The sequence below is a fragment of the Hyperoodon ampullatus genome, assembly GCF_949752795.1.
Source record: "Hyperoodon ampullatus genome assembly, chromosome: 1".
NCBI classification, from domain to species: Eukaryota; Metazoa; Chordata; class Mammalia; order Artiodactyla; family Ziphiidae; genus Hyperoodon; species Hyperoodon ampullatus.
The window spans coordinates 17,483,241-17,510,556 of record NC_136914.1 but is presented as its reverse complement, the minus strand read 5'-3'; the positions used below and the strand labels follow the sequence as shown (position 1 = coordinate 17,510,556).

General features: G+C 43.0%; 1 protein-coding gene across 1 annotated transcript in view; it reads right to left on the bottom strand.

Moving 5' to 3' along the window:
- Nucleotides 1-26,323, bottom strand: part of TSPAN5 (tetraspanin 5) — a gene marked incomplete at its 5' end in the record, with an annotated part of 175,330 nt that extends 149,007 nt beyond the window's left edge. Inside the window, one exon of the mRNA XM_079701806.1 lies at nt 26,243-26,323. Within this exon, the coding sequence (XP_079557932.1) occupies nt 26,243-26,323 (81 nt within the window). The remainder of the gene's footprint in view (nt 1-26,242) is intronic.
- Nucleotides 26,324-27,316: the final 993 nt, after the last annotated feature.

The window sequence follows — 27,316 nt, the reverse complement described above, 5'->3', positions numbered from 1 at the left end:
AACTGTTGCAGAAAACCAAGACCCAGTAAGCACTTTAAAGATGCAACCCTGGGTGCTGAGGTTACCATCAAAGTCACATTAAATGGGTAGCCCACACCCTCTCAAAGCTGACTGACCAGTGAAGTATACAAACAAATAATCACCCAAATAAGTAATGGTGATCTAACCTAATTATGATGGGTGCTGGGAAGGAAAAGTCCTGGGTGTTATGACAGAATATTTCAAGGCTTAACCCGATTTGGGGGGGCGGGGCAGAATCCCATGTGCTCTGAGAAGAGCATATGCAAAGGCTCTGAAGTAGGAAGGAATACCAGGGAGAAAAGAAAGGCCAGAGGCCTGCAGTGGGAGAGGAGGAAGGAGGGGATAAGGCCGCAAGGTGGGCACCGGAGAAGGAAAAGATGACAGGGAGGATTTTAGGTGAGACCAAGGGCAGTGGGAAGCCGGGGAGATCACTCAGTCTGGAGCGTCATGATCAGACCTGGGACTGGACCACTCTGGCTCAGGGCAAAGTGGACCACAGGCAGGTAAGAGACCGCAGGAGGTCAGGGCAGTCAGGAGGATGAAAGCTCAGACCAGGACAATGGTTATACAGATGGATTAATGAGAGCAGATGTGAAAAAAATTGAGATGTAACGTCCAACGATGCTGGTGATGGGGGAGAAGGTTGCCAAGATTCTGGCGCAGCCAGAAAAAAATGTGCCTGAACGTAAGACAGCAAAGCCGGTTCCTTACACAACCCTAAATTGCCTAGGCTTGCCTTGTAACCTTGTTCACACAGCCTCAAAAACCCTGAGCAACATAATGTTAAAATGAAATGCAAATGCTAAAGCTACCCTACCACAGTTTTCTCTCTCCCACAAATCAATGAATCTTTCAACAAATCTAAACAAGACAGATCTCAACAACTCAATATTCTCAGTTTGTCGTGACCTCTTCAGTTATGTCACCCAATAATACAATTGAAAATGAAGTTATTAAGAGTTCTGAGTGACACGGGAAGTTTGCCTTTCATCTTGAGAGATGGTGTTCAAATTGCAGATCCTTTCTAGGATTGAAAATCTGTAAAATCACATCTGGTCCCCATTTATTTCGATGTTCATCACTTCGATGAACAGAATTAAAAATGACTGGTAGTCACCCTTTGAGAGGATATGATAAATAAATGGAAAGGAATCATTTTGGTTACAGTGGTTATACCACCCTGTACCACTACCCCTAAAGATTAGCTTTTCATAAAATATATCACAAATAGAAAATAGAACATTGCCTAGCCTCTCCTGTATGTCAAGAATTCCCATGCACATAACTAAAAATGATCACAGTAAAAATTACTTACAACTTACATTCATGTCATACCCTCTAGTTTGCAAAGCTCTAACTTTTTTCAGTTACCTTGAAAGCACAAGCAGGCAAATATGCACTTGACTATCAAGATTTTTCACAAGGGCCCTACATGAGCCAACAAAGGAAAACTGTCTGGGACCAAAGTCTGGATTACAGTACATAAAGTTTCCCTATCTGAGAGTGCTGTGACCCAGATTTCAAATAGTCAAATACTGTCAACTGACACATACATATGTGCACTTTTTTTTTTCCTTTTTTGAGTAACTGTATTCTTTGCAATAATACCAATTCATTAAATGAGGTTTAATCTGTTTGTGATTATAACGTGTTTGTTATAAAAGCAGTCCACAAACAGGTGGGGAAAAAATCTGTGTGGATGCTTTGTCCCAATTTGAATTTTTAAAAACATATAGTCACCACTCTCTTATCTTACTAGACATACCCTAACTCACTGCGAAACAGAAAGGCCCTAGAACACAAAGGAGGGCTCTGTGGTTCTGGAAGGGACACGCAAAACGGCATCAGAGCCTCTGCAGGTGGAGGTCAGAACAGAGGTGGAGAGAAGTAAGGGACTAAAGGGGTTATAAACCCAACTGCGAGGAGTGGGAGAAGAGACAAAAGATGCCCAATCTCTGGAAAGTCCTGCAGGTCTGAGCTAGAACGGATCACAGAAGTCAGGACGACAGCACTGAGGCCTTCCTCCACAGCCAGGCTTGCTGAGCTTTCAGGGAGAGGGTTAAGAGGAGGACGGGAGCACAGCAGAGAGAAAGCCAAGTAAAATCAGGCGTTTCCCATCACACCCAATCCCCGCTGTCAGGCCCCACTCCAGAACCAGCACATCTTTCCACATCAGGGAAGTGGGAACAAATTAGTTCGCGTTGGGCTAATGGTTTACAGCTAGCTAAGCACTCTCACATTTTCTTATTTAGTCATTCATGCATTCAAAACAATTTCTGGAATGCCTTCTAAGAGCCAGGCCCTGCCAAGACCTGGAACGAAACCCCATTCAGGTGCTGCCCCACAAGGACCTCAAAGACCAGTGGAAACGGGCCCCCTAACCAAATTGGCACCAAAGACAACCACTGTGGCAAGCACCCCATGGAGGTGCAATTCCACCAGCCTAATCCTTACACAAGGGAGGCATTTACTGCCAGATGTCTTCATCTTTTCACCATTGTTTAAAATGGTTCCAAGGGTGGACCTAGCTAGACAGAACACAATCCATGTGATTTGATAGCTTGTAAAACTCACAATAGCCAGCTTGGATTTTAACCATTTAAACCCACCTTTGATGTATCCTTTTAAAAACAAACAATTTGCTGTGAATCAAAGACAATGAGGTAAAAAACAGCGTGTTGAAAGGGAAAAAAAAAGAGACTACAAAACAAAACAGATTGCCCAGAACCACTCAAACTGAGAAAGGCAGAGTGCCAGGCTGGAACTCTGTAGCTAAGAGCATCCCACAGCCCTGCTCTATATATGCCATCCAACTGGCCAGAAGCAAGATATATAAGCTCCTTCTTTTCACTATTATAGTAGATTTTGGTATATGTTTAATGGTTTTGAAAATGTTTCTGAAAAAGACCTATAAGGAATTTATGCTGAAGACAAAACAGCTAAATGGAATATAGCTAAACGATGGAGTGGGGTGGGGGTAGAGGAAGTTTAGCAAAGAGTTCTCGAAGGTTGTAATTCTAGAACCAGCTCTTGTAAGAACAATTACAGCAGCACTAGCAGCAGCTACTCAGGTCCCGAGATAAGTGCTTCGCACTCATGGCCTCTTTGCTTTTTACAACTTTTAATGGTAGATACCACACCTTCCTTAGAAGGTAGACAGAAATGGTGGACATATCATTGAAAGCAGAGGTGAGTGCAAAGTTACAGTCAGAAAACATAAATAAGCTCACAATCTGGGGCCAGTTCCCAAGCCCCTATTCCCACAGGGTGACGGGGAGAGAACCCAGTGACACCTGCATACACCACAGACTGCCTCACAGCACAGGACCCCTGAACTTAGGGAACCCGACTTTTATAACGGACATCATATATGCCTATCCCTTTGCTCCATACAAGTATGGCTGGGGAACAGACTGTGGATGAGAGGTGAGAAATAGACTCCTATAATGGAGTTTAGCTTTAATCCTGTCCAAATTAAGAGCCATTTAAGAATTTAAAGTAGGCAATGGGACACAATCAGATTTACCACTGGAGAACCCTCCCTGCAGGAGAATGGAGCGCTGGGGAAGGAAGGGAGTGCTACAATCCCGCAAGTGAAAAATGCTGATGGCCTCAACCAAGGCAGGGAAAGGTGGTGGACAGGAGGAGGAGAGAACACACTGAGTTCAGACTGAGCAGGTATTACTGCTGACAGTACCGTTCAGGGTCCGAGATTTCAACCTGCTAGTAAGCTAACAAGTCAGCCTACCACCATTTCACAGACGCTGGCAGGACTCGTGCAACTCCTGGGTCAAAGGCAAAGACTGGTTTATTACTCACAGCAATACAGTAGCCATAGTATCAGCATCTGCACCAGTTCCCCAAGCAACAATTCCCACAGAACCATGCAGAGGGGTCACACCGTGAACTGCACTGCAAGAGAGGACCCTTGAACTTAGGGAGCCCAAATATTTTTTTTACGTGTGTCTACCTTCCAAGGCTTTTCACTCTACAAATATCCTTGAAAAGGTGGTCCAGAACAAAGGCAGTCAGTACCTCCGCTTGCAAGATATACAGAAACATGAGAAATGTATGGAGAACTGTTTTCCGACATACTCACTTTGCCTGTGAGGATTAACTGAGACTCAAAAAGCTTAAGAGGAGTCAGGGTAACATAGCTAGAAGGTAACAGAAGTGAGATTCAAACCCAGACCTCATGATGCCAAGTCCCACTACCCTTCATTATTCAAAATCCTATTACGGAAAACATACGGGTTTCTGCTAGCGGAAGCGGGTATGGGGGTGATAAATAGGTCCTCCAGGTTTTCCTGGAGGTTGTCAGCTCACATGGGAAGGGAAAAGGGACATACTAGGGGCTGGTAATTCTGCCTAGCCGTAAGGATATAGGTTCTCCCTGGGTCATAGGGCTCAAAACTCGAATGACACAACAGAGCTAGGCTGCTATAGGAGACAGCAGTGATGCATCTCTATGCGGTGGCAAAGTTCTACTCCCAAGTCTTTCGTTAGCCCCTTCCTAAATCCACCCGGCAAAATTTTAAATTTTAGGTGAGAATGCATTCAGAATGGTGAAGAAACGTTTATATGTGAATACTTGGCCTTTATTTCCTAAAACTACTTACAGAGGTATGCAATAAAATAACATTCCATATAAAAATGATCTCTCTTCAACTGTGCATTTAAACTAGCTAACACTTCACATACATAATTAAAAGAAAGTAAAGTAACTGTATAAGAAACTGAAAAGAATTTGGTTGGCAGCCTTTTCATTTTGATAACATACCAGATTCAAGAATCAAAGGTAGGGGCTTCCCTGGTGGTGCAGTGGTTAAGAATCCGCCTGGGGCTTCCCTGGTGGTGCAGTGGTTGAGAGTCTGCCTGCCAATGCAGGGGACGCGGGTTCGTGCCCCAGTCCGGGAGGATCCACATGCCGCGGAGCAGCTGGGCCCGTGGGCCATGGCTGCTGGGCCCGCGCGTCCGGAGCCTGTGCTCCGCAACAGAAGAGGCCACGGCGGTGAGAGGCCCGTGTACCGCAAAAAAAAAAAAAAAAAAAAAAAAAAAAAAGAATCAGCCTGCCAATTCAGTAGACATGGGTTCGAGCCCTGGTCCCAGAAGATCCCACATGCCACGGAGCAACTAAACCCGTGCGCCACAACTACTGAGCCTGCACCCTAGAGCCCGCGAGACACAACTACTGAAGCCCACGTGCCTAGATCCCGCACTCCGCAACAAGAGAAACCACCGCAATACGAAGCCCACGCACCGCAACTAAAGAAGCCCGTGCGCAGCAACGAAGACCCAACGCAGACAAAAATAAATAAACGTTTTAAAAAAAGAATCAAACGTAACTGCAGGCAATTACTTTTTAAATGGGGTTCATTATTTTGAACATGAGTGATAGAGTTCATTTATTAACATAAAAGTGAACAAATGACTTGCTTGGCTTCAAGGGGACAGTAACAGAGGTTCAGCACCTGCAAGTCTTTTGGTCTCCCTGGGCTCAGTGGGGACCAGCTGGACTGCAGATGCTAGTCTGAGGTTTCTTACCTCAGTCTGCAAGGTCCCAAGGTCTCTGAGCAGTCCTTGCCAGCCGGGGGGGACCCTCTCGCTTGGCAGGGAGCTCCCAGCTCCACATGAGAAGCCTCCACCCTCACCACCATCACCACCAGGTTCCTCCACCAGGAGTGAAAGGCACAGGTGATACTTATCACACTAACAGAAATGTCTGAATCCACTCAGCTTAAGGATCACCCACTTTATAGGTCACTTATTTTTTTTAACATCTTTATTGGAGTATAATTGCTTTACAATGGTGTGTTAGTTTCTGCTGTATAACAAAGTGAATCAGCTATACGTATACATGTATCCCCATATCTCCTCCCTCTTGCGTCTCCCTCCCACCCTCCCATCCCACCCCTCTAGGTGGTCACAAAGCACCGAGCTGATCTCCCTGTGCTATACGGCTGCTTCCCACTAGCTATCTGTTTTACATTTGGTAGTGCATATAAGTCCATGCCGCTCTCTCACTTCATCCCAGCTTACCCTTCCCCCTCCCCACGTCCTCAACTCCATTCTCTACGTCTGCATCTTTATTCCTGTCCTGCCCCTAGGTTCATCAGAACCATTATTTTTTTTTTTAGATTCCATATATGTGTGTTAGCATACAGTATGTTTTACTCTTTCTGACTTACTTCACTCTGTATGACAGACTCTAGGTCCATGCACCTCACTACAAATAACTCAATTCCATTTCTTTTTATGGCTGAGTAATATTCCATTGTATATATGTGCCACATCTTCTTTATCCGTTCATCCGATGATGGACACTTAGGTTGTTTCCAGCTCCGGGCTATTGTGAATAGAGCTGCAATGAACATTTTGGTACATGTCTCTTTTTGAATTATGGTTTTCTCAGGGTATATGCCTAGTAGTGGGATTGTTGGGTCATATGGTAGTTCTATTTGTAGTTTTTTAAGGACCAGGGTAGTTTTGATTTTCATTTCTCTAATGATTAGTGATGTTGAGCATCCTTTCATGTGTTTGTTGGCAATCTGTATATCTTCTTTGGAGAAATGTCTATTTAGGTCTTCTGTCCATTTTTGGATTGGGTTGTTTGGTTTTTTGATATTGAGCTGCATGAGCTGCTTGTATATTTTGGAGATTAATCCTTTGTCACTTGCTTTGTTTGCAAATATTTTCTCCCATCCTGAGGGTTGTCTTTTGGTCTTGTTTATGGTTTCCTTTGCTGTGCAAAAGCTTTTAAGTTTCATTAGGTCCCATTTGTTTATTTTTGTTTTTATTTCCATTTCTCTAGGAGGTGGGTCCAAAAGGATCTTGCTGTGATTTATATCAAAGAGTGTTCTTCCTATGTTTTCCTCTAAGAGTTGTATAGTGTCTGGCCTTACATTTAGGTCTTTAATCCATTTTGAGTTTATTTTTGTGTATGGTGTTAGGGAGTGTTCTAATTTCCTCCTTTTACATGCAGCTGTCCAGTTTTCCCAGCACCACTTATTGAAGAGGCTGTCTTTTCTCCATTGTGTATTCTTGCCTCCCTTATCAAAAATAAGGTGACCATATGTGCGTGGGTTTATCTCTGGGCTTTCTATCCTGTAGGCCACTTGTTTAAACCTTTGGATGGCTGCCCAATGCACACAAGCTGCCACACTGCACAATCCAGGGAGCAAGCCCTATGCACGTCCTGGGGAGTTATACAGTTCACAACCTGCGTAGCTATGTGTGGCAGCGAGCGATATTCCCCCTCAAAATCCACTTCCTGACCCATGAATTTTTTTACCTAATCCGTGAACCCCCAGATTTCAGCAGTCATCATGGATCTCAATTGATGGCTGCAGGAAGTTAATCATTTTCACACATCATTAAGTGAATGAAAAATATTATCTAGAATTTGGGTCTAACTGCCAGTAAGATTCACACTGGAAACACCAGGCGTGGGGCTTCAACATCTCATGTATTTGAGCCCTGAGAGCCCTCTCTCCATCAAGAATCTTAATGTCAGGCCTAATTACCAGACAGACATATTAGTCTTTTGATGGGGGAAGAACTAAACACCTACTGCAGACAACCGGTAAATACACTTTTACAGACACATTTTAAAAAACACATACACACAAAAATTATTGCTCTGAACAAATGTCCTTACTTGGCTCTCATCAGCTGCGCGACCGTTCATTACAAACTCTTCTCTAAATTGCCTATACCAGCTTGGAGGTGATCTCAGTGTCATTCTCCAAGAGGCTGGTTAACTGACTGCTTGAAAACAATTCATTCCACAAGTGTCAAAAAGCACACAGAGGGCTTCCCTGGTGGCGCAGTGGTTGAGAGTCCGCCTGCCGATGCAGGGGACATGGGTTTGTGCCCTGGTCCGGGAGGATCCCACATGCCGCAGAGCGGCTGGGCCCGTGAGCCATGGCCGCTGAGCCTGCGTGTCCGGAGGCTGTGCTGAGAGGCCACAACAGTGAGAGACCCGCGTACCGCAAAAAAAAAAAAAAAAAAAAAAAAGGCACACAGAACGCCTCCTCCCCAGCCCAATTCAACAGAGCCAGGCTGCTTCTGAGATGAGCTGTTCCCCCTCCTCCTCAGCTGCAGCCCACTGCCCTGGCCTGGACTTTCCCATCTCTCTCCTTTCAGGGCCAGACTTCTGACCATCTCTGCATCTTGCCCTGCCTGTGCCCTCTGGGGCTGCCCAGGCTCCCAATATTCTGTGCTCTCCTCCACTGCCACCAAGAATTCTGGATCCTGTTGCTCGACACTCTCAAAATCAGCCACTCACGTGTGTCAGCTCTGCGGCTTACCTCAATCAGGATGCACCAATATTCTCGGTGGCCATGTGTTGGTCTCCTTGGTTCCCTGGAGTCGCACCGACTAGTGGCGCAGCTGTGAAGTGCCTGAGAAGCCCTCATCGGGTCTTAGAAATCTGAGAAGGAAGCTCTGAGGAGCCACCCACTGTCGCCTTCCTAAACACATTCTTTGTAGGTGAGGCCCAGGTGATTATGCTCTAAACAGGACACATCTGAACACATTTAACAGGCTATGTATTTAACTTATATACAGCACACCTGTGTCTGGTCTTGATTTGCTTTTACCCTACTTCCAGGGTAATACCTTAGCCTCAGTACTGTTTCATGGAAGCTGGCAGAAGACACAAGACTCCTGGGTCAGAGACAAAGGACCGTATTATCAGCAGCGCAGCAGGCAGCATGGGCGCCATGTGTGTCAGTTCTCCTCACCCCAAAGTCCAACGGCCGTAGCACTGAGGGGCCCAGATGGAAGCTGCATGTGCTGCTTTATGTTTGCGGCACAGCTGTGGAACCTATGCTTTGGGGACCTGCTGCTTCAATAACAAGTGTGGGTGAGGTTGCTCTTTGCCCAGCAAGAGACATCACCTCATCCTTCAAGGCTCACCACAAACACAGCCCTAAGAAATGGCCCAAGTGAAGAGCATTTTCCACCCACCCGGCAAGACATAGTGAACGAAGCACAAGAGACCCACTGAGGAGTGTCTCTGAGCAACCTGTGTACATTCCTCAATTTACACGACTGTCCTTATGGGGTTCCGGGTCCCAAAAACTCCTCCACGTGAGCCCCGCTACACTCTTCATGTCATGGGTTACAAAAGCAGCAGCATTATGCCCCTCATTGGAAAGGTACTTTGAAACACTCCAGAGTTTAACTGTTCAACAGCACAGTCTGGGATACCCCAAGGCATATCCTTCCCTCAATACAGTGGCCCAATACCACCTCTGCTTCTCCTCTCCCTTTCTGTTTCACCTCCCCCACTTTTTGAAACATTTCTATATTTAGAAATGCACAAGAAATCAAAAAATAAACTATATATATACATATACATAAATATACATACATTTACATATATATACATATATATATATATATACACACACACACTCACATATATATAGTGTACAAGATAGAAGCTAGTCTCAATCTGGGCAAAACTTTAGTTCCAGAAATCTTCATCTATATAGCTGAAGGAAGAGAAACCACTTACAATAGTTCAGAAAATGAAAAACGAGACAAAAATCCACTTGACAAATACACTCTGAAAAGAACTGACTTCAGGGAGGGAACCTGCTTTCTTTTACTATAATGTCAATGATTTTTCAGACTTACATTTTTTTATTTCCCAAACAGTGAAAAGCAATTTAAAATGCCAGATTCCTTAAAGTTCAGCAGCCAATAAAACACCATTTGTAACAAAAACTTGTAAGCATCTAAATATAAATTCAGTTAGAAAATTTGTAATTACAATCAGAATAAATTATATATTAATAAATTAAACTTTATAAGCATACCTACTTGTGTATAACAATTTTTGTAGAGGGGCCCAGATGAACGCTAATCTTGTTCCTAAACGGAGAAAATTAATATAGATGGCCAACAGGCACATGAAAATATGTTCAATATCGCTAATTAGAGAAATGCAAATCAAAACTACAATGAGGTATCACCTCACACCAGTCAGAATGGCCATCATCAAAAAGTCTGCAAATAATAAATGCTGGAGAGGGTGTGGAGAAAAGGGAACCCTCCTATACTGTTGGTGGGAATGTAAATTGGTACAGCTACTATGGAGAATAGTATGGAAGTTCCTTAGAAAACTAAAAATAGAATTACCATATGATCCTGCAATCCTACTCCTGGGCATATATCCAGAGAAAACTCTTAATTCAGAAAGATACATGCACGCCAATGTTCATAGCAGCATCATTTACAATAGCCAACACTTGGAAGAAAACTAAGTGTCCATCAACAGATGAATGGATAAAGAAAACGTGGTATTTATATACAACCGAATATTACTTAGCAACAAAAGAGAATGCCATTTGCAGCAACGTGGATGGACCTAGAGATTATCACACTAAGTGAAGTAAGTCAAAGACAAATATCATATGCTAACACTTATATGTGGAATCTTAAAAAATGATGTAAATGAACTTATTTACAAAACAGAAATAGACTCACAGACATAGAAAACAAACTCATGGTTACCAAAGGGAATGGGGGGAGGGGGGAGGATAAATTAGGATTCCGGGATTAACAGATACTGACTACTATATGTAAAACAGATAACAAGGACCTGCTGTACAGCACAGGGGATTATATTCAATATCTTGTCATAACCTATAATGGAAAAAATCTGAAAAAGGATAGATATATATCAAGATATATATAACTGAATCACCTTGTTGTACACCTGAAACTAACACTGTAAATTAATTACACTTCAATTAAAAAATGGTTATTAAAAAAATTACTTTAGATTCAACTAACTTATTTCAATTAATAATTACTGGGTACCTGCTATATTTTAGGTATTTTTCCAGGCATATTTCTATTATTAGAATTATTATTTTATGGGAACTGTAATATTCTGCATATACTACCATTAAAAAAAAAAAAACAGGTAGGTTCGTGGCCTCAAAATGACCCTCTAGGCAAGACACGAGAAATGCTGGCATTTGTGATAAAGAAACAGAGGGCTGATCAGGTCATGCCAGCAATGGACATGGTGAACAGCTGCAGCTAAACGTGAGAAGAAATCAGGGCCCAGGAGGCAGGGGAATGGAGCAGCTGCCCCAGCTAGAAAACTAAACTCTCAGATCTAGTTGCCGAAGGAAAGTGTGGAGACGCAGTCTCCTCCAGTAGGTGAAGCACCAAAGGAAACAAAGTTTGACGTGAGAGAAAAGTGCTATTATACAGACAGCGCTTCCCTAATAAGGAAAGTTGAGGTTCCTGGACTCCGACAACATCTTTCCTGGCTGATACTGAATCAAAAGCCTACACCTGTCCCAAGTAGTCACCTATTCCACACCTGATTCCAAGGTCAGCAGTCACGGAGCGCTCACCCCGCTGAGGCTTGGCACATGCATCATCGCATTGCATCTTCACAGTTATCCCAGAGGTAGGGTTACTGTTACCCACTCTTTGCCCAAAAGAAACAGTCCAGAATGATGACATAACTGTCCATGGTCACACAGCTTAGAAGTGCCAAGGCCAATATTTGAACCCAAGTAGTCTCACTCTTAACCACTGTCTTAAACACTGCAATATTCTCTACCCAGCTTGGCTGGGGTGGAGGTGTGGGGATAAAGAGCAAATGTACCGGATTTTTTTTCTTTTTAAATGTCACCTCATACTATCTGGAGTACATCAGTGCAAACCAAGTAACAAATACCATGGGTATCTGCTTTCAGTAATAAAAAACCCAAATAGGACACATGAATTCGTAAGTTAAGTTCATCACCACAGAATCTTCCAACACCTAATAGTTTGTTTAAATGAAATATGAACAATATTAGAAATGACAAAGAATTTCAGATAATACCTATGCCATCAAGATTAATCTATTCAATATGCAACTTCACGTGCAATATAATTGGAAGCCTTTGCGTCTCTGCTGACTTAAAAGCCACATATGGAATCCATATGAAGCAGGAGTTTTCGAGTCTACTCATTCCAAAGGCAAGAGTAATGCATAATAAATAACCTGAATACTTACTTAACATAAGCAAGTTGATGTTAATCAAAATGACTGCGCCAAAGCTGTTTAGTAGAACCAAATGCGGTCAAAGCACTGGGACTTGGAAACTTGGGCAATTCAACCAGCACACAGCCTACTAGGCCAAATGCCGACTTCATCCTCGTTCAACGCGTAAATGGTACACAGAAACCTTCTCCGCCGTCCTCAGCACGACATCAAGTCCTCCAAGACAACCGCCGCCGTCCCCTCTGCACGCTCTTCCCACGCAGCGAGGCTGGGAACCGCGGAGCCCACGGAGACGCGCGGAGCCCACGGAGACGCGCGGAGCCCAAAGAGACGCTCTGCGCCCAGAGCACCAGCTGTGGCTGCTTTATAAATTGGGTGTTTTGAGGAAAAGTTTGGATGGAAAACAGGTGAGGAAAGGGGGTAAAAACTAGAAGCCTAACTGATTTTTGAGGTCCGTTTCAACATATGTTTTGAGATTATATAATCAAGAATGCAAAAGACCAATTAAAGGATAGTTCCAATACTTCAGCAGGAAAAGACTTGCCAAAGAACACTCAGTTAAATATTTGCAAAGCCATTCCTGTTCAAAATAATTCCAACCTTCTGTGCTTTCATCAGCAGGTTAACGTTTTCAAAGAGTAAGAAAGAGATTTAGTTACCCCCAAAGCAAAAAGCCCTATCTTCTCCGTTCTGGAATTAAATTCCCAGAAAATGGGGGGCAGGGGGAAGGATGGGATTCAACAGCAAGGATATTTGAAATTAAAAAACTGCATTCTGAAGGTTCTTAGCAATAATTAATGATCTGTTGGTGCCTCCAGCTAGGCTGTAGTAATTTCATAATTCAAAAGAGTTTATTTTCTAGTCTTCATCTAAGAACCAAAAAAGCAAGAATAGTGTTTTTTCCTGCTTATGTCTTAGGTACTAAGACTGATCTCTGGTTTTTATTTTTAACTTACAAAAAGTTTCATTTAGTTTGCATATTTATAGGATACTGTAATAAGGAAATTTTAATCTTTTATCACGAATAAAATTGTTTGGAGGTCATATGGTCATTTAGGTAGTTTTTCTTTCTTTATCCAAAGAAAGCATATATCTACTCATAAAAAAAATCCAAGGATATAAATCAATATTTAATATGCATGAAGGATATACACTGATAATATATATTTTAAATATCCAAGGATATATGTCAATTTTAAATGGAATGTATGTATTTCACAAAATATAAAAGATATTTCAGTCCTCTTTTTAGTGAAACCAATCCTTTTATTTCTAAAATATTGACTCTATATCTTAAAAAAAGATGAATGAGTAAAACATTATTTTCAAACTTTTATGCAATTGTTTCAGACCCTCACTGGAGAGCAACTTTGAAACTCTCAAAGCATACAGTGAGAATATTAGGGATTATTAAATCTTTGCAGACTTGCAAAAACCTTAAATGCCACATATTATCTAGCCACCTCTTCATTCAATTTATTCTTTCAAAAACCCCAACAGACAAAGCTAAAAAGAACTGGTACCAAAAAAAAACACTACTTTCCATAGGATTCCAGTTATGAGATTAGAAAAAAAATACTGAGTAGAATTTCTCACATGAGTTGCCATGTGAGCAGTTGCTGTCCATCCTTGAATAAGCAGGCAGGTGTTCAGAAAGTTTGAACTACATTTTTCTAAGTAAAGGTCATGTTGAAAAACATTTAAAGCTAAGAGCCTGGGTTTTGGGGGGTTTTGTTTTTCAGTTACTTAACACTATAACTCCTTCCTTTAAAAGTACAGGGTTTTTCAAATGCCTAAAGCAAATTTATTGATTTTTTTTTTCGTTGTGTGAAATTGATGTTTATTCACAAGGTATTTGTTCTGTATGTTGAAACACTTATTCTAAATGTTGTCCTGAGGGGGGAAATACTGGTAAGGTCAGAAGAAATGCTTAAAAGCTAGTGATGGAAAAGCACATTTTTCCTTTACAAAGTTAAGTAACTGCGGTTTGCTAAATTTGAATCCTTGTAAGTGACTACCACTGAAACTCTAAAATGGGCTGTTTGTTTGTTTGTTTGTTCACTGCTCTCAGAGCACTTGACTGAGTCTCTACTTTTAATATAACTGAACTGAAAGTTATTGGAATGTGGTGAATTTCTTTTCCTTAAAAAAAAGGTATATTACTGTTGCTGTATTGTTTTTACAATAAAAAAAGTATAAAGAAAGTACCCTATTCTAAAAAATGCATCAAATAAATGGATTCATTCCAAACTGAACATAATCAATAGTAACTTGAAGGAAGAGGAGACGGAGGAGTAAAGAAACCCACTGAGACAGATTTCCTACGTATTTCAGGTTGACTTTCTGTTCGCCTGAAATCCAATTTTCCAAAGCATTTTCCCTTTTATACCTAAGATGTAATTACTCACTGGGCCTGGGGGTAGCAATTTTTCAGAAATTGGGGGTACCCCTCTTTTTTTCCCAACAGGAAACAGAACCTGGAGTAGGCAGGAATTTGAACACATCCCCCCAATCATTTTACCTCTAGAGAGTCACCCATCTTGCTAATAGGTTTCAGCTTATAAATGCATGTCTTCCTGCAAATTACTTAAAAACAGTGTTCCCCAAAGTGAGATTCCCTGGGGAATGACCTGGGGTGCCAGAGGTGACAATTTTAGAATACAGCATTAAATAACCTTAAATAAGAAAGTCATTTCCTTTTCAACTCTCTTTTAATCCTCTGGTCTAGTCAAGGAGAAAGTCTCCATTTGATCCCAGGATGCTGAATACTTTTACACCTGTTAACTTCCACTGTAACAAAGGAAAATAAGCCTTCGAGTCAGGCCTGCCAGCAGGCACCAAGACCTACCTAGAAGTTAACAAGCCATACTACTGTCATTGTATGTATTTGAATAGTGATATTTTTCAAGTTTCCTTTTTAAATAACTGTATTTAAGGTTTAAACACGGAGTCGATTTAAAGGGAAAGAATACGTTTGAAATGGTCTAGATCCTTGAAACTGAAAATGAGATCAGCGGGCCAGAAGCACCAGCCTCACCTGGGAGCGTGTTAAGGTACTGGATCTTCGGCCCCTCTCACACCTACTGAATCAGAATCTGCATTTTAAACGAGATCCCCACGTGACTTAAATTTTACAAAACTCTGGGGTGGCACAAAAGTTTGTCCAAAACCATGCAGGCAGTTTGCCAATGACTGAGCTTTGAGATTCGCTGCTTTGGCTAATCAGGTGGCCATCCTTCAGACACTCAGCGAAACCAACTAGCGGAGGGCTGCGGACCAGGAGGAAACTCAGTGCTTTCCCCACGGGGAGTCACAAACCATCAGTGGACTGTGAGGTCAGTGAGTGGGTCTAAAGTGGCAGCGTTGGGGATGCTACAGGAAGCTAAAATGACTTTAAATACGCTCCTATAATGTCCTATCATGCCACATAAATCATCTTTGTTACTAATGAATACTACAGTAAAAATTCTACCTAACCCTCCCCTTCAGCCCTCCTCTCCCCCCTCAAGGGCTGGGGCTTTCTGCACATCTTCAGCATGGGAATGAGTGCCAAGGCTCCTTGGACCTACTGAATCAGCAAGTCCTGGCCTTTTCTCCCAGAGTTGAGCCCCGTTAGAGAATTATGCTTTGGAAATAGGGCAGCCCAGGTCTTCTGCGTCAGGTGACAGGACTGGAAGCAAAGGAGCACAGCTCTCAGGGCATCCCAGTAACGCTTCAAAGGAGAAGCCAGGCAGTCACTCATTCCCAAGATGGGTGGCCCAATTAGCCAATGATCCAGGTAGTTCAGGCCAAAATCCTACTCCTTCATCAGCTGGAGAGACATCCAAGGGGAAAGCCTGAATTACCTGTGTTGCTGACTCAGCGTTCACCTTCACAGCCTAAAGAATGCGTCGGAAATACAGAGGAAAACAATGACCAAAATATACAGGACTTACGACACCATAAAAGCTAAATATATATACTTATAGCCATCTAGGTATTTCCAAGATATCCAGATTTAACAGATTTTAATAAAAATGTTTCTATTTCTCCCAGGTGTTAGGCCTAACACCAGAGTCCAACATCAGAAACTCAACTTCCCAGTACAAAACACCAATATGAGACAGTTTCATTTTGCAAAGAAAATGAAGAAGAGTGAAGCTAACGGGTAAAGAAAAATGGGAAAATTAACAACAAACAATAGACATGAATTCATGGTCTGGTATCCATGATAAGAATTACATGCTATTCATTACAATGAAAAGAACATTGTGAATATTTGTTAGATCTTTTTTTTTCCTTTAGTTATTTTGGGAATGTACTTATGTAGGCAGAACATTACAGAGAACAAAAAATACATGTTACAATGTAAGATTACTGTAATGGTTCTGAAAGAAGTCAAGAAAAAAACCACCAAATGAAATCATGGGTGTTGAGGAGAATAGAGTAATAATTGCTAATACCTATGGATTATTCCAAGCAGTTTATACATATCAATTCCTTTCATCCTCATGACTCTGAGGTAGATGTTGGGTCTTAATATTACTCATAACAACATTAATACTACTGCTAAGAAAGCCATTTTGCAGATGGGGAGACATAACCTTAAGGTGAGTAAGTAGCCTGTCTAAGATCACAAGCCTGCGAATGGAGCTGCGTAAAAATCCAGACATCCTCAAAATCCAAACTTCTTAACACCAGACTTCTGCCTGCCTACCCCCAGAGCACCAGAATGCCCAACTCAGCATAAAACTATCACTCTCTAATACTAGACCCTATAAAGAATTTTCCTTAAAGGTCAGTGACTGTGGAATCTTCACAAGTTAAGGGACTGAGCTATATTGATAGAACTGTACCTTAAAACAGGAAAACTGAGTTTGGGCATTAAATGCTTCAGGAGTGATTAGAACTACTCACTTGGCAGAATTAAGTTTTAAGGCTGCTTTGGGGGAAATATTAACAGTTGGGGGAAATTTTTGTTGGGAGCAAAACATTATACTTTGAGAAATGCTCAAGTCAAGTATTCCTCTTTTATTAGGATGACTTAAGTACAAAGCATTAAAATAGCTGGCCTGAATATTCATTAGAGCAACAGCTGTTCCCTCCAGATTTTTAGAAATTCAGGACTAAGCGCCAACTATAATTTAGAAAGAAATTTTTCAACAAGTAAAAAGAGCCCTATGTCTTGCAATACTTATCCAAATAGTAAATAGTAGCTGGAAGAGGTATAGAACATCACTATGCCTTTTCAATGAGAAGAGCCAAAATGTTTGGCCAAACACTTCCAAATGCCATTGATATTTTGTTATTGAGGTTGGTGATTACATTACTTAAAAATTATACCTTATATTTCATAATTAACAATCCTTTATGTACAGAGAGATAATACCATAGCGCTAAACACAGGGTGTGTATGCCATTCTGGGTATGTTTGTTTAGGAGTGCTGATAAGTACGCCCCAGTAAAACACCTCAGAGAAATCATTTAGGTTTTTATTCAAAATTTTATTTCTTTCGAAAGATTTCCACTTTAGGTGCCTAGCCATAATTGAATACCTAATTTTTTTGTTTCTAAAAGGGGTAGATGAAAAGGAAGACATCGGGGGAAAAAATGAAAGACTTCACTGTGCACACTCTGAATGTTCTACATTGAAACTTTTCTTTGTAAGGAAAACTGACAAATATCAGGTTTGGGTCTCCTGTGTTTGCTTTACTGTCAGCTCTCCGTGACAGTGCTGCAAACTTGGATACGAGAGAAGAAATGTCCCTGCTTGGCATGACAGCAGAGGGAAGTCAACGGAACTGCCACAGAGGTGCAGAAAGCAACTCCACCCCCAGATCAAGATACTCAGGGCTGGGGGCATGGAAGGAAGCCTCTGGAAACAGCCTGAAAGGAAGGGCACCTTGGACAGGGAGGCTGGTTTGTGGAGGGGAGGACCGTTCGCTGTCTTGCATCTGTGGTTAGACCCAGTCCACTGTGCTGAAGTGTGCAGGACAGCAAGGGCAAAGGAACAAATGTCTATTTCCTCAATGTTCCTGTCGAATAAATAACTAGCTCCTATCCCAATATGATGCTAATTTTTAGCCTACTAATTGCAGCACAAGAGGTTCTCTTTAGCAGAGATTTTCTCATTTTGTTTTTAGGGCTTTCGGGTTTAAAAATAAACTGGCATTTTTGGATTAATAAAAACAATTCCATGAGGGATAAAATAGGCCACATTATTTTTTTCTCATAAGCAAAGAACACTAGCTGCATGTGCTGGTGAAATCAGTCACCATTTGGTCATAGCCCTATACCACCCACGCCCAGCTCCCCCTCCAGAGAGTAATGGCAAGAGATGCCACATCTTGCCAAGAAAAACAAGCTAGAGCTTCTCCACCTCTGCTGGGCATCAAAATCACCTGCAGCGGGGAGAGGGGGAAGGTGGCGGAAGAGTAAGACGCGGAGCTCACCTTCCTCCCCACAGATACATCAGAAATACATCTACACAGGGAACAACTCCTACAGAACACCTACTGAACGCTGGCAGAAGACCTCAGACCTCCCAAAAGGCAAAAATCACCTGCAGGGGTTAAAAACAAAAAAAAACAAAAAAATCTCCACTAAGTCCAAGGCCCCATCCCGGACCTACAGAATCAAGATTCCCTGGACCTACAGAATCAGATTCCCTGGTGGACCTACAGAATCAGTCCAGGGCCCCATCCCGGACCTACAGAATCAGAATCAGCCTGAAATTTCCTAACAATTCACTGATTATGCTGCTGTGTCTATAAGGGCACCTGAAATATCAACTAATCCTACAGAAGTCACCCCTGATCAGGGAGAGGGACGTCCTATACATGAAGAAAAACCCATAGGAGAAAAACCCATATGAGGAATACTTTTTTCCAAACATGCCTTGACCTTCAAGATTTAAAATTATCTGAAGGCTAGAATGGTGGTTTTCAATTGTTTGTTTAAGCAGTAGACCCCTTTTTGCGAGCAAAACCCTTCACGATATCTCAAAATATCAAACCTACTGGCTGAGCTTCTCCAGGGGAAAGAGAGGGCAGAAACCCACTCAGGCCCTGGTACACCTCAAGGAAGCCTAGTGCTGCTGGTAGCATGGTTTGAAAACCACTGGGTCAGAATAAGACATTTAGATGGAATAAATATGTAGTACTAAATCTAAATTCAAATAATTAACTGGAGGGTTATGGCTTCTGATTAGCACTTAGTCTAGGGAGATGGGTTTAACAGAAGTTCACTTGAAAAAGAGATGAAGGTTTCATTTCACTAGAAACACAACTTGAGCCAACTATGTTCTCTGGCTACCAGGAAAAGCGTGTGCAGTTTAGCCTGGGTTAATAACTACTATTTGTACTGAGAGATGTACCTTGTAGAAAGCACCTTCATATGCATGATCTCATTTAATACTGGATAACTCTGCAAGCTACTGGAATTATTTTCACCATATTTTAGATGAGCAACTGAGAAAATAATGTGTGAGAGTAACTTACTCAAAGATGAATCCAGGCTTCTGCCTCCTGGGCTACAGACTTAAGGGGGAGTTTGAGAATAACAACCCACCGCTCTCTGGATGGTAGGAATGGTGTGTGAAAAACGTGTTTCATTCTGGTCGCTACATTAATGGAGGTGTGTCCAAATGGGACCATAGGCAGAGTACCTTAATCAGGGCAAAGAACAATCTGGAAATAGTGTATGAAGAAGACATGGAAAAACCAAGAGCCTTTAAAGATGGAAAGCAGAGGGTTTAGGAATGACATCATGGCTGTTTTTAAATAACGAAGGTCTATGCACAGGGAGATAAGTCTTATATTGTATCGCATAAGAGTAACCTAGGCCCTTCCCCTCCTCTTTCCTGAAAAATTCAGTCCTAAAGTGGGGACAAGGGAAGGTAAGCCTTTGTCCAGGAACAGGTATGGGGAGGGATGTGGAAGCCCAGAGCAGGGTATCAGAGAAAGGTGTTCACGGTGGGAAGTAGGTTGTGGCACGGCATGCTGGAGCAAAAGCAGTTAAGGAGGGCAACCATGTGCCGGGCAGGGGCAGCAGTGGAAGACTGCCTACATAAGGGGAGATTTAATCAAATAAGTCAATCGTTAAGAACAATGGGAGCTAGGATTCTCACTGTCAAAGAAGGTAGTTATACATATGGAAAAGGAAAAACCTAAAATAAACCCTGTCGTGTCAGATAGGGATTTGAGATACCAGTGTGAGCTCGTGGTTTTCAAAATATATAGCTGGGTATAGAAATGCAGATGTAAACGTGTGTGTGTGTACCTATGTGTATATACATACACATATTCCATAGTCCTGTCCACTGAGAGGCCCCAGGGGTGGTGATAGCCTCAAAGCAATGAGCACACTTAGCAACCAGATCTTGGCTTCTAAATATCATTCTCTATGCAAAGGAACCAGGGCTCCTTGGAGAAATGGCTGATACAAAAGATGAGCTTGGAACATGTTGTTCTGCCAGAAAGCACAGAAGGGCTCAAAGAGTGATGGGAGTTAAAGGGCATGAAAAGACTGCCAAACCTGGGACTAATGGGAACATCAAAGTAAGTAATGAGAGTAACCGTTTCATTAAAACACACTGGAACAAAAGAGATCAAAAGTTCTTACCGATATTAATTAATTAATCAATCAAAATTCTCATGAGGAATGGGCTTTTTAATACATAATTTCACAATAACTTGCCACAAAATATGTATAAATTACAAAAGGGAAAAGAGTCACTTTATGGTGGAGAAATTTGGCAGACAACACTTGAATCAAGTGACCATCATCAGTAATGGAACAAACACAAACAGAAATCAGTGCCACTTGATGGATGCCATGAGAGGAACGCAGCACCATTTCTGTAATTCTCCTGCCAAAGATGCACAGCCTGAATCTAAGAATGAAAAAATGGCAGACCAACCCAAATTGAGGGACATTCTACAAAATAACTAGTTTTAAATCTTCAAAAGCATCAAGAACCTGACAGTGAAAGACTGAAAGAGACTAAAAAGATCCAACTAAATACAATGTGTCCTCTGAACTGAATTTCTTTGCTTTAGAAGACATGATTGGAACAACCGGGAAACTTGAATGAGATCTAAGATTTAGATGGTGGTAATGTATCAGTGGTAATTTCCTGGCTTTGATGGCTATACTGTGGTTATCTAGGAGAACATCCTAGAACATATACACTGAAGTATTGGTGTTATAGCCATCATGCTGGCAACTTTTTCTCAGATGATTCAGGATAAAAACAAATTGTACTACTTGCAATTTCTCTGCAGGTATGAGACAGTTTCAAAATAAAATTAAAAATCAACAACAGTATATTAGGAAGATGGAAGTTCCAAGGGAAAACTACACCTAGTCTGCAGGAAAAATGAAACTCTCGAATGATTAAAGTGGTCCCCAAACAGATCCATCCTAAGGAGGGTTGGCAGGATGTAAGAGAGAAAATGCCTCACTGAATAGTAAGGTAGAGGAGATGATGCCTATGCACTCTCCAATGACTTCATCATTCATTCATTCAACAAACATTTATTAAACACCTACTGTTTCAGACAATATGCTAGACACTGAGCTTATGAAAATAACTGAGAGACAGTCCCTGCAGTTGGAGACCTTATATTCTAGTGAAGGATGGTGATTCAGAAGCCTGCAGTTAGAATTTTAAGACGGGCATCAGTGTTACATATAGAAAGAAGCATGTGACTCAAGAACACTTTAATACTTTAATAACACTTTAATAACAGTCTTTAATACTCCATTTTTCATTTATGAATATGAATTTATGAATATTTAAATTTATGAATATTTAAATATTTCATATTTATGAATATGAAACTACACAATGGTTTATTATTCTATCATACTCTTTAACATTTTCATCCTAACTTTTCTGTGCTTGCGGGTGGTGTTGAGACATATGCAAAAACTTTATCACTTTTCAATTATGAACAGATGTAAATGACTTGCTTGATGTTTTATTTTAGAATAACAAGCACCTTCTAAAATAAGATTCAAATGAGAAGCTAGGGCTATAGTTATTGAAAGAGACTTAACACTCCAAAAGTGAACCCTGATATGTTCTTCAAAAGTCACTCCACGTCTCTGTTCTCCAATTTCTACATCTGTCACAAAGATGTCATAATATGCTTGGAAGATGCTTTGAGATGCTTAGAAGAAAGACGTCGTAATTATAAAGCTCTGTTAAGATACAGGTTACTTTCACCTTTTGCCAGGGACTAACGATTACTGTGGACATATTAAGTAAGACAGAGGGATCCATCTAAATGAGCTCACCTCGGCAATTTTATGGTGGGTGAAACACTATTTGGTTTTCCAACTTTTCCCCTTGGCTTTATTTCAATCTTCCAGGCATATCATCAAGTGAGAATGCTTCAGTGCTTTCTCACTAACCCAGGAGTGAGAGGCCAGAGCAAGCAAGTCAGTATTCAATGACTTTCCCCACCTAGGTCTATACACCCTTCTTACACTTTTCCCATTTGACACTTTCATAACCATATTTAGCTTTCTTCATACCATCTCCTTGTGATTCAAAAGGCAGTTGAGACTCCCATATGGTTGCCATCGAAGCTAACAGATGTCTAGCAAATTAAAACAAAAATTATGACTTATAAACTGCTGATGTATCAGCATTCCAGAACATCTTACAATTTATAGTGAATCATAAGATAAGACTTCATACTTATGCCCCCGGCAAGGTTCCCTAAATCTCTCTCCTCTCTGAATTTAAGCCCTGTGGAAACAAATGAGATGCAACATTCTGCCATCAAACTTGGATAAACCTCCACTTAAAGATACCATGTAATATTTGCAAGCACATCAAAGAGAAATTTGGCCTCAAGGATCCAAGGCTTTCTAATCTTTGTACAGCAAAGAGAAGAGAAAAATGACTTGGTTCTCCCAAGTCATTCAAGGCTTCCACTGATCCACAGTGCTTTTTTCAAATACGTGATGATCCAATCTATGGAATCCATTCGCCTCATCTCCTTGGCAGATATTAAGAGAAGCATCATTACCTGGTAGTAATGATGCCAAAGTACCAGGCTAAGGTATTCTAGAAGTTTTATAGCCAGGATGGAACTAGTACAAAATCTGGAGACAATGACACAGACCATATTCACCATTTGTTAAATACTGAGACACTGTGCTGGGTAATATCTTATCTGATTGCATCCTTGAATCTACAACTCTATTGGATAATGTTATCTTTCCTTTATAAATGAAATTAAGGCTCAGTGCAGAAGACTGTATTTTCCAAAGATGGCCACAACCCACACGACCCTGACACTTGTCTGACAAAAGAGGGAATTTCCTTCTTCAGCACTTTGAAGTTGAGCAGGCTCCACTCGTGCTTAAACCAGTAGAATAGATGAAACTGACACTGGGCCAGTTCCGGGAGTAGCCTTCACTGGCTGGAAGTTTCTTCTGCCAGTCTCAGAGACAGGAAGAAGCCACGTTTAGGTGCTCTAGCCAACAAATCTGGCTGAACTCTCAGCAAGCATCAACTGCCAGTCACGTGAGGGTACCACCTTGGGTATCCCACTCCAGTGAGCCTTCAGTTAACTCCAGCCCAGCCACATCTCACTGCAACTGCATGGGCCGTTCCAAGTGCAAATCACCCACATGAGCCTGGTCAAATCACAGAACTGTCAGATATAATAAAGTTTTATTTTAAACCACTAAGCTTTGGGGTTGTTTGTTACGTAGCAAAAACAAATTTACAGAATTTGTAATGGCAATAACAAATTTACAAAAGCAGGCTGCCCATTCCTGACCCCAGTTCTTCAGCCAATAACATCTTAGTCTGAGTTACTGTGATCAAGTATCATGACTACCTTCCTGCTGATCATCACTCTAGAGACCAGGGTACTAAAAACTCAGAGATTCCAATATGGGGTAATTTTGAAGCAGACAGCAGGATAGGAAAGCTATGAGGGCGTATATGAGTGGAAGGCTTTAGGCACAGAAAGGAGGGACAAGGTGTGTAGAAAGCAGAGTAAGAGAAGGGCCCTTGTAACAAAGGCATCTACATAACAATTCTGCCTGGGGTAGCTGGTTTAGTTCCACAGCCTACATCTCTTTTCAGGCTTCCCATAAAACTTCCCCCAAGAGATGAAGACCTTCAAAATGAGACAAGACGTGACTCTCTTCTGCAACTCTCTATGCAAGCACTCTGCAATTCTTTGAAGCTCTCCACAGTTCCAGAGGTTTTGCTACAACCTAATCCACAGAAAATACTCAATGTGCCTCTGTACACTACATAATTACACCAAACTGTCAGGGAAACAGGCCCAAATCCCTTTATTTCTTTTCCACCTCCTGCTACGAAACTGCAGAGAAAGCCCCTGGGTACTTTTTGTTGCCTAGTAGCTGAAATGTGCAACTTTTGGAAGTGTTCAAGTAGAGTCAAGAGGCTTGGACTCACTACGCCAACAAGATCCAGTCCCAATTCGGTAGTCCTTGACTCTCAAAGTTATGGAAGTTTCAAGTTCAGATAAAATCAAAATGCCTCACCCAGAAATGTGACTTTTAAACATTTCCAACAAGGGTTGAAAAAAGGAAGCAAGGAAAGAAAATAATTTCTTCTTCCTATATTTGTAGTAGCGTTTGACTGCAGGGAGGGGGGTGACTGCTAACAGGAATCATGTCCAATCCCTGGCAAAAATGGCCTGTGAAAGACTAGATCTGATATTTATTCATGTGTCCCCCTCCATCATCAGTCCTGAGGTCAGATGACATGCTGACACAGAAAGTGATCTCCAATCCCTTCCATTTCCTTTTGCAAAACATTCATGAGCAGTGCAAGGTACTCCTATAGAAAACAGAAAATAAAAATAAAGTAGCCTAGTAAATGTGTGGCAGAAAAAAAGAAGAATATAAAGAGCTGTATTGACAACTATTCTCATCGATGTATATGTTTACAGCGTATGGCCAAAATTAAAGGAGAATCAAAATAAATACACCCTGTGTTAAAACTGTTGTGGATTATTATTCATCTCACCACTGGATTATTGTTTATCTCACACTGAACCTACACTGAACAGCAACTTGGAGAACCGCCCCCCCCCGAGATAGCCACCATCTTTACTTTCCATGGGGGGAAGAGTGGGGGGCAGGAGGAGTGCCCAGTAAGGAAGAGGATGGGATGGGATGGGATGGAAAGGAAAAATAACACGGTCTTTGGACCAACGTTTTCCTCTTGTCCTAGTGAACTCTTTGTCTGGTTGCTGAACATGTTTGTGAGATCAAGGAAAAGAATTCAAACAAAACAAAAGAGTAGGCATCCCAGCCTAATTACAATAGGTGCCCAGCACATTGTAGTGCCAGCAGAGCATGGTGTGAATCTTTCCTTCAAGCATTTGCTCTCCCGGTAGCCCCATAAAACAAGCCTCGTACACCTTGTCCTCTGCATTTCTCCAAGGTTTCTCCCAAACGGCCCGCTCTATGTCACTCCTCAAAAAGGAGGACGTGAGGCACGAACACACTGAAACATATGTTGATGGTGACTTCTTATTATCCTGACAATAATACAGAGAGAGAAATAAATCCCCCCACCCCACTCGCCCACTGGTCAGTCCATTACGCAAAAGGAGCGCTTTCCAGATGAAGGGGGAGAGCGCGCAGGAAGCGTTATTTACGTGCACATTACAGAACCGTATACCATCGCATCTGCATCCTACACAAAGCCCGAGATGGTGCAAGAAGATACACGCTGAACATGGCACAGATCAGCCGCGGCAACACGGAGCCAAGCCCTCGTCCAATCAGATCCTTGTTAGAAGGTGGACCTCAGGGTCGGGTCTGCCCGATTAGCCTTCCCTATTATGACACCACGCTCAGCCCAACATCCATATCCCACCCGGAGCAAATCTCATTCGAGTGGTTGCTCATCTCTCAAACTGCCGAGCCCTTTCTTTCATCTGCATCCACGCTATTCCTCCCTTAAAAAGCCACCCCAAGGCCTGGGTGCCCCCTTTCCGGCTCGGTTTTTCTTTTTACCTCTTCGCGTTCCTAGAAAGGATTAAATGTTTATCTCTCCAACGCGCAGGCTGAAAAGGCGGAAGGCAAATGCCTCTCCGTGCTACCGCAAGCGCCCGAGGGGCTGCGGAAAGTAAACGCAGAGAGCAACGTGGGGGAAATCGTCGCGAATCGATCGGCCACGGTAGTCGAAATCCCAGAAGCGCTCCAACTTACCCAAAATATGACATTGAAGCCAAATATGAAATATTTGATGCAACAACTGACTTCAGGACCCTTGTAATGCTTCCCGGACATCCTCTGGGTTCATGAAGACACTTGCCCCGGCAGCCCGAGTTTGGAGCCCCTGAGCACCGTTGCTCGGAGCAGCACGGCGGGGTGCTGGGGCTCAGGGACGCCGCTCGGGGGCCGCAGCGCAGCGGTCGGGGCTGAACAGCGCAAGGACCGACCTGCGGAGAGCGGCTCCCGCACGTCCAGCCCCTCGCGCGCCGAGGCCGCCGGAGCCGGGGTGGCCGCGAGCGGGCGGGGAAGCGCGTGCTGCAAGCCCCGAGCTTCGCTGGAGCTGGCCCCGAGCACAAGGCGAGCTCCCAAGCCCGTCCGCCAGAAGATCCGTCCGTCGGTCAGTCTCCGGGAAAACGCGGCCGCGGCAGATGCTGGAGGAGACGCTCCTCGCCCGCCTGCCGGCTCGCGAGCTCCCTCCCACCCCTCGCTCCGCCCGCCGATCGCTCCGCCCGCGCCGCCCGCAGCTCCGCCCGCCTCCCCGCCTCCCGCCGCCGGAGCCTCGGCGAGGTGCGCGCGCGCACGGGCTCGAGCTCTCCCGGATGGCGGTGGGACGAAGTACGCGCGCCGCCCCCTCCTTCCAGCGCTCTCCGCTCCTGCTGCTCCCTCCATCCTCGCCCCTCCTCAGGCCAGCCCGGAGCGCCGCCGACCCGCGAGCTCTGCAGCGGGGTAGGTGGGGAGGATGGCCGGGCGGAGGGAGAAGTATGGGTACCCGGGGAGCATGCCCATTGGGGGCAGCCTGGAGGAGTGACGGGGGTTGAGGAGCAGCGGGTCCCCCTCTGCCACCGGCAGCAGCAGGCAGCTTCTGGAGGGACGCGGGGGAAAGGGTCGCTTTGGGGCGACAGTAGGGATCCTGAGTGAGAATCCTCCCCGCGACCCCCGGACGAGCCTCCGTTCTGGGTGTAGCCACACTCACGCCCCCTGCTCCACCACCCGGTTTTGTGGCAAGAGAAGACGCCGGGCCACTGAGCCGGAGAGGAAAGGGGTCGTAAACTTTGCTGGGAGCAAAGG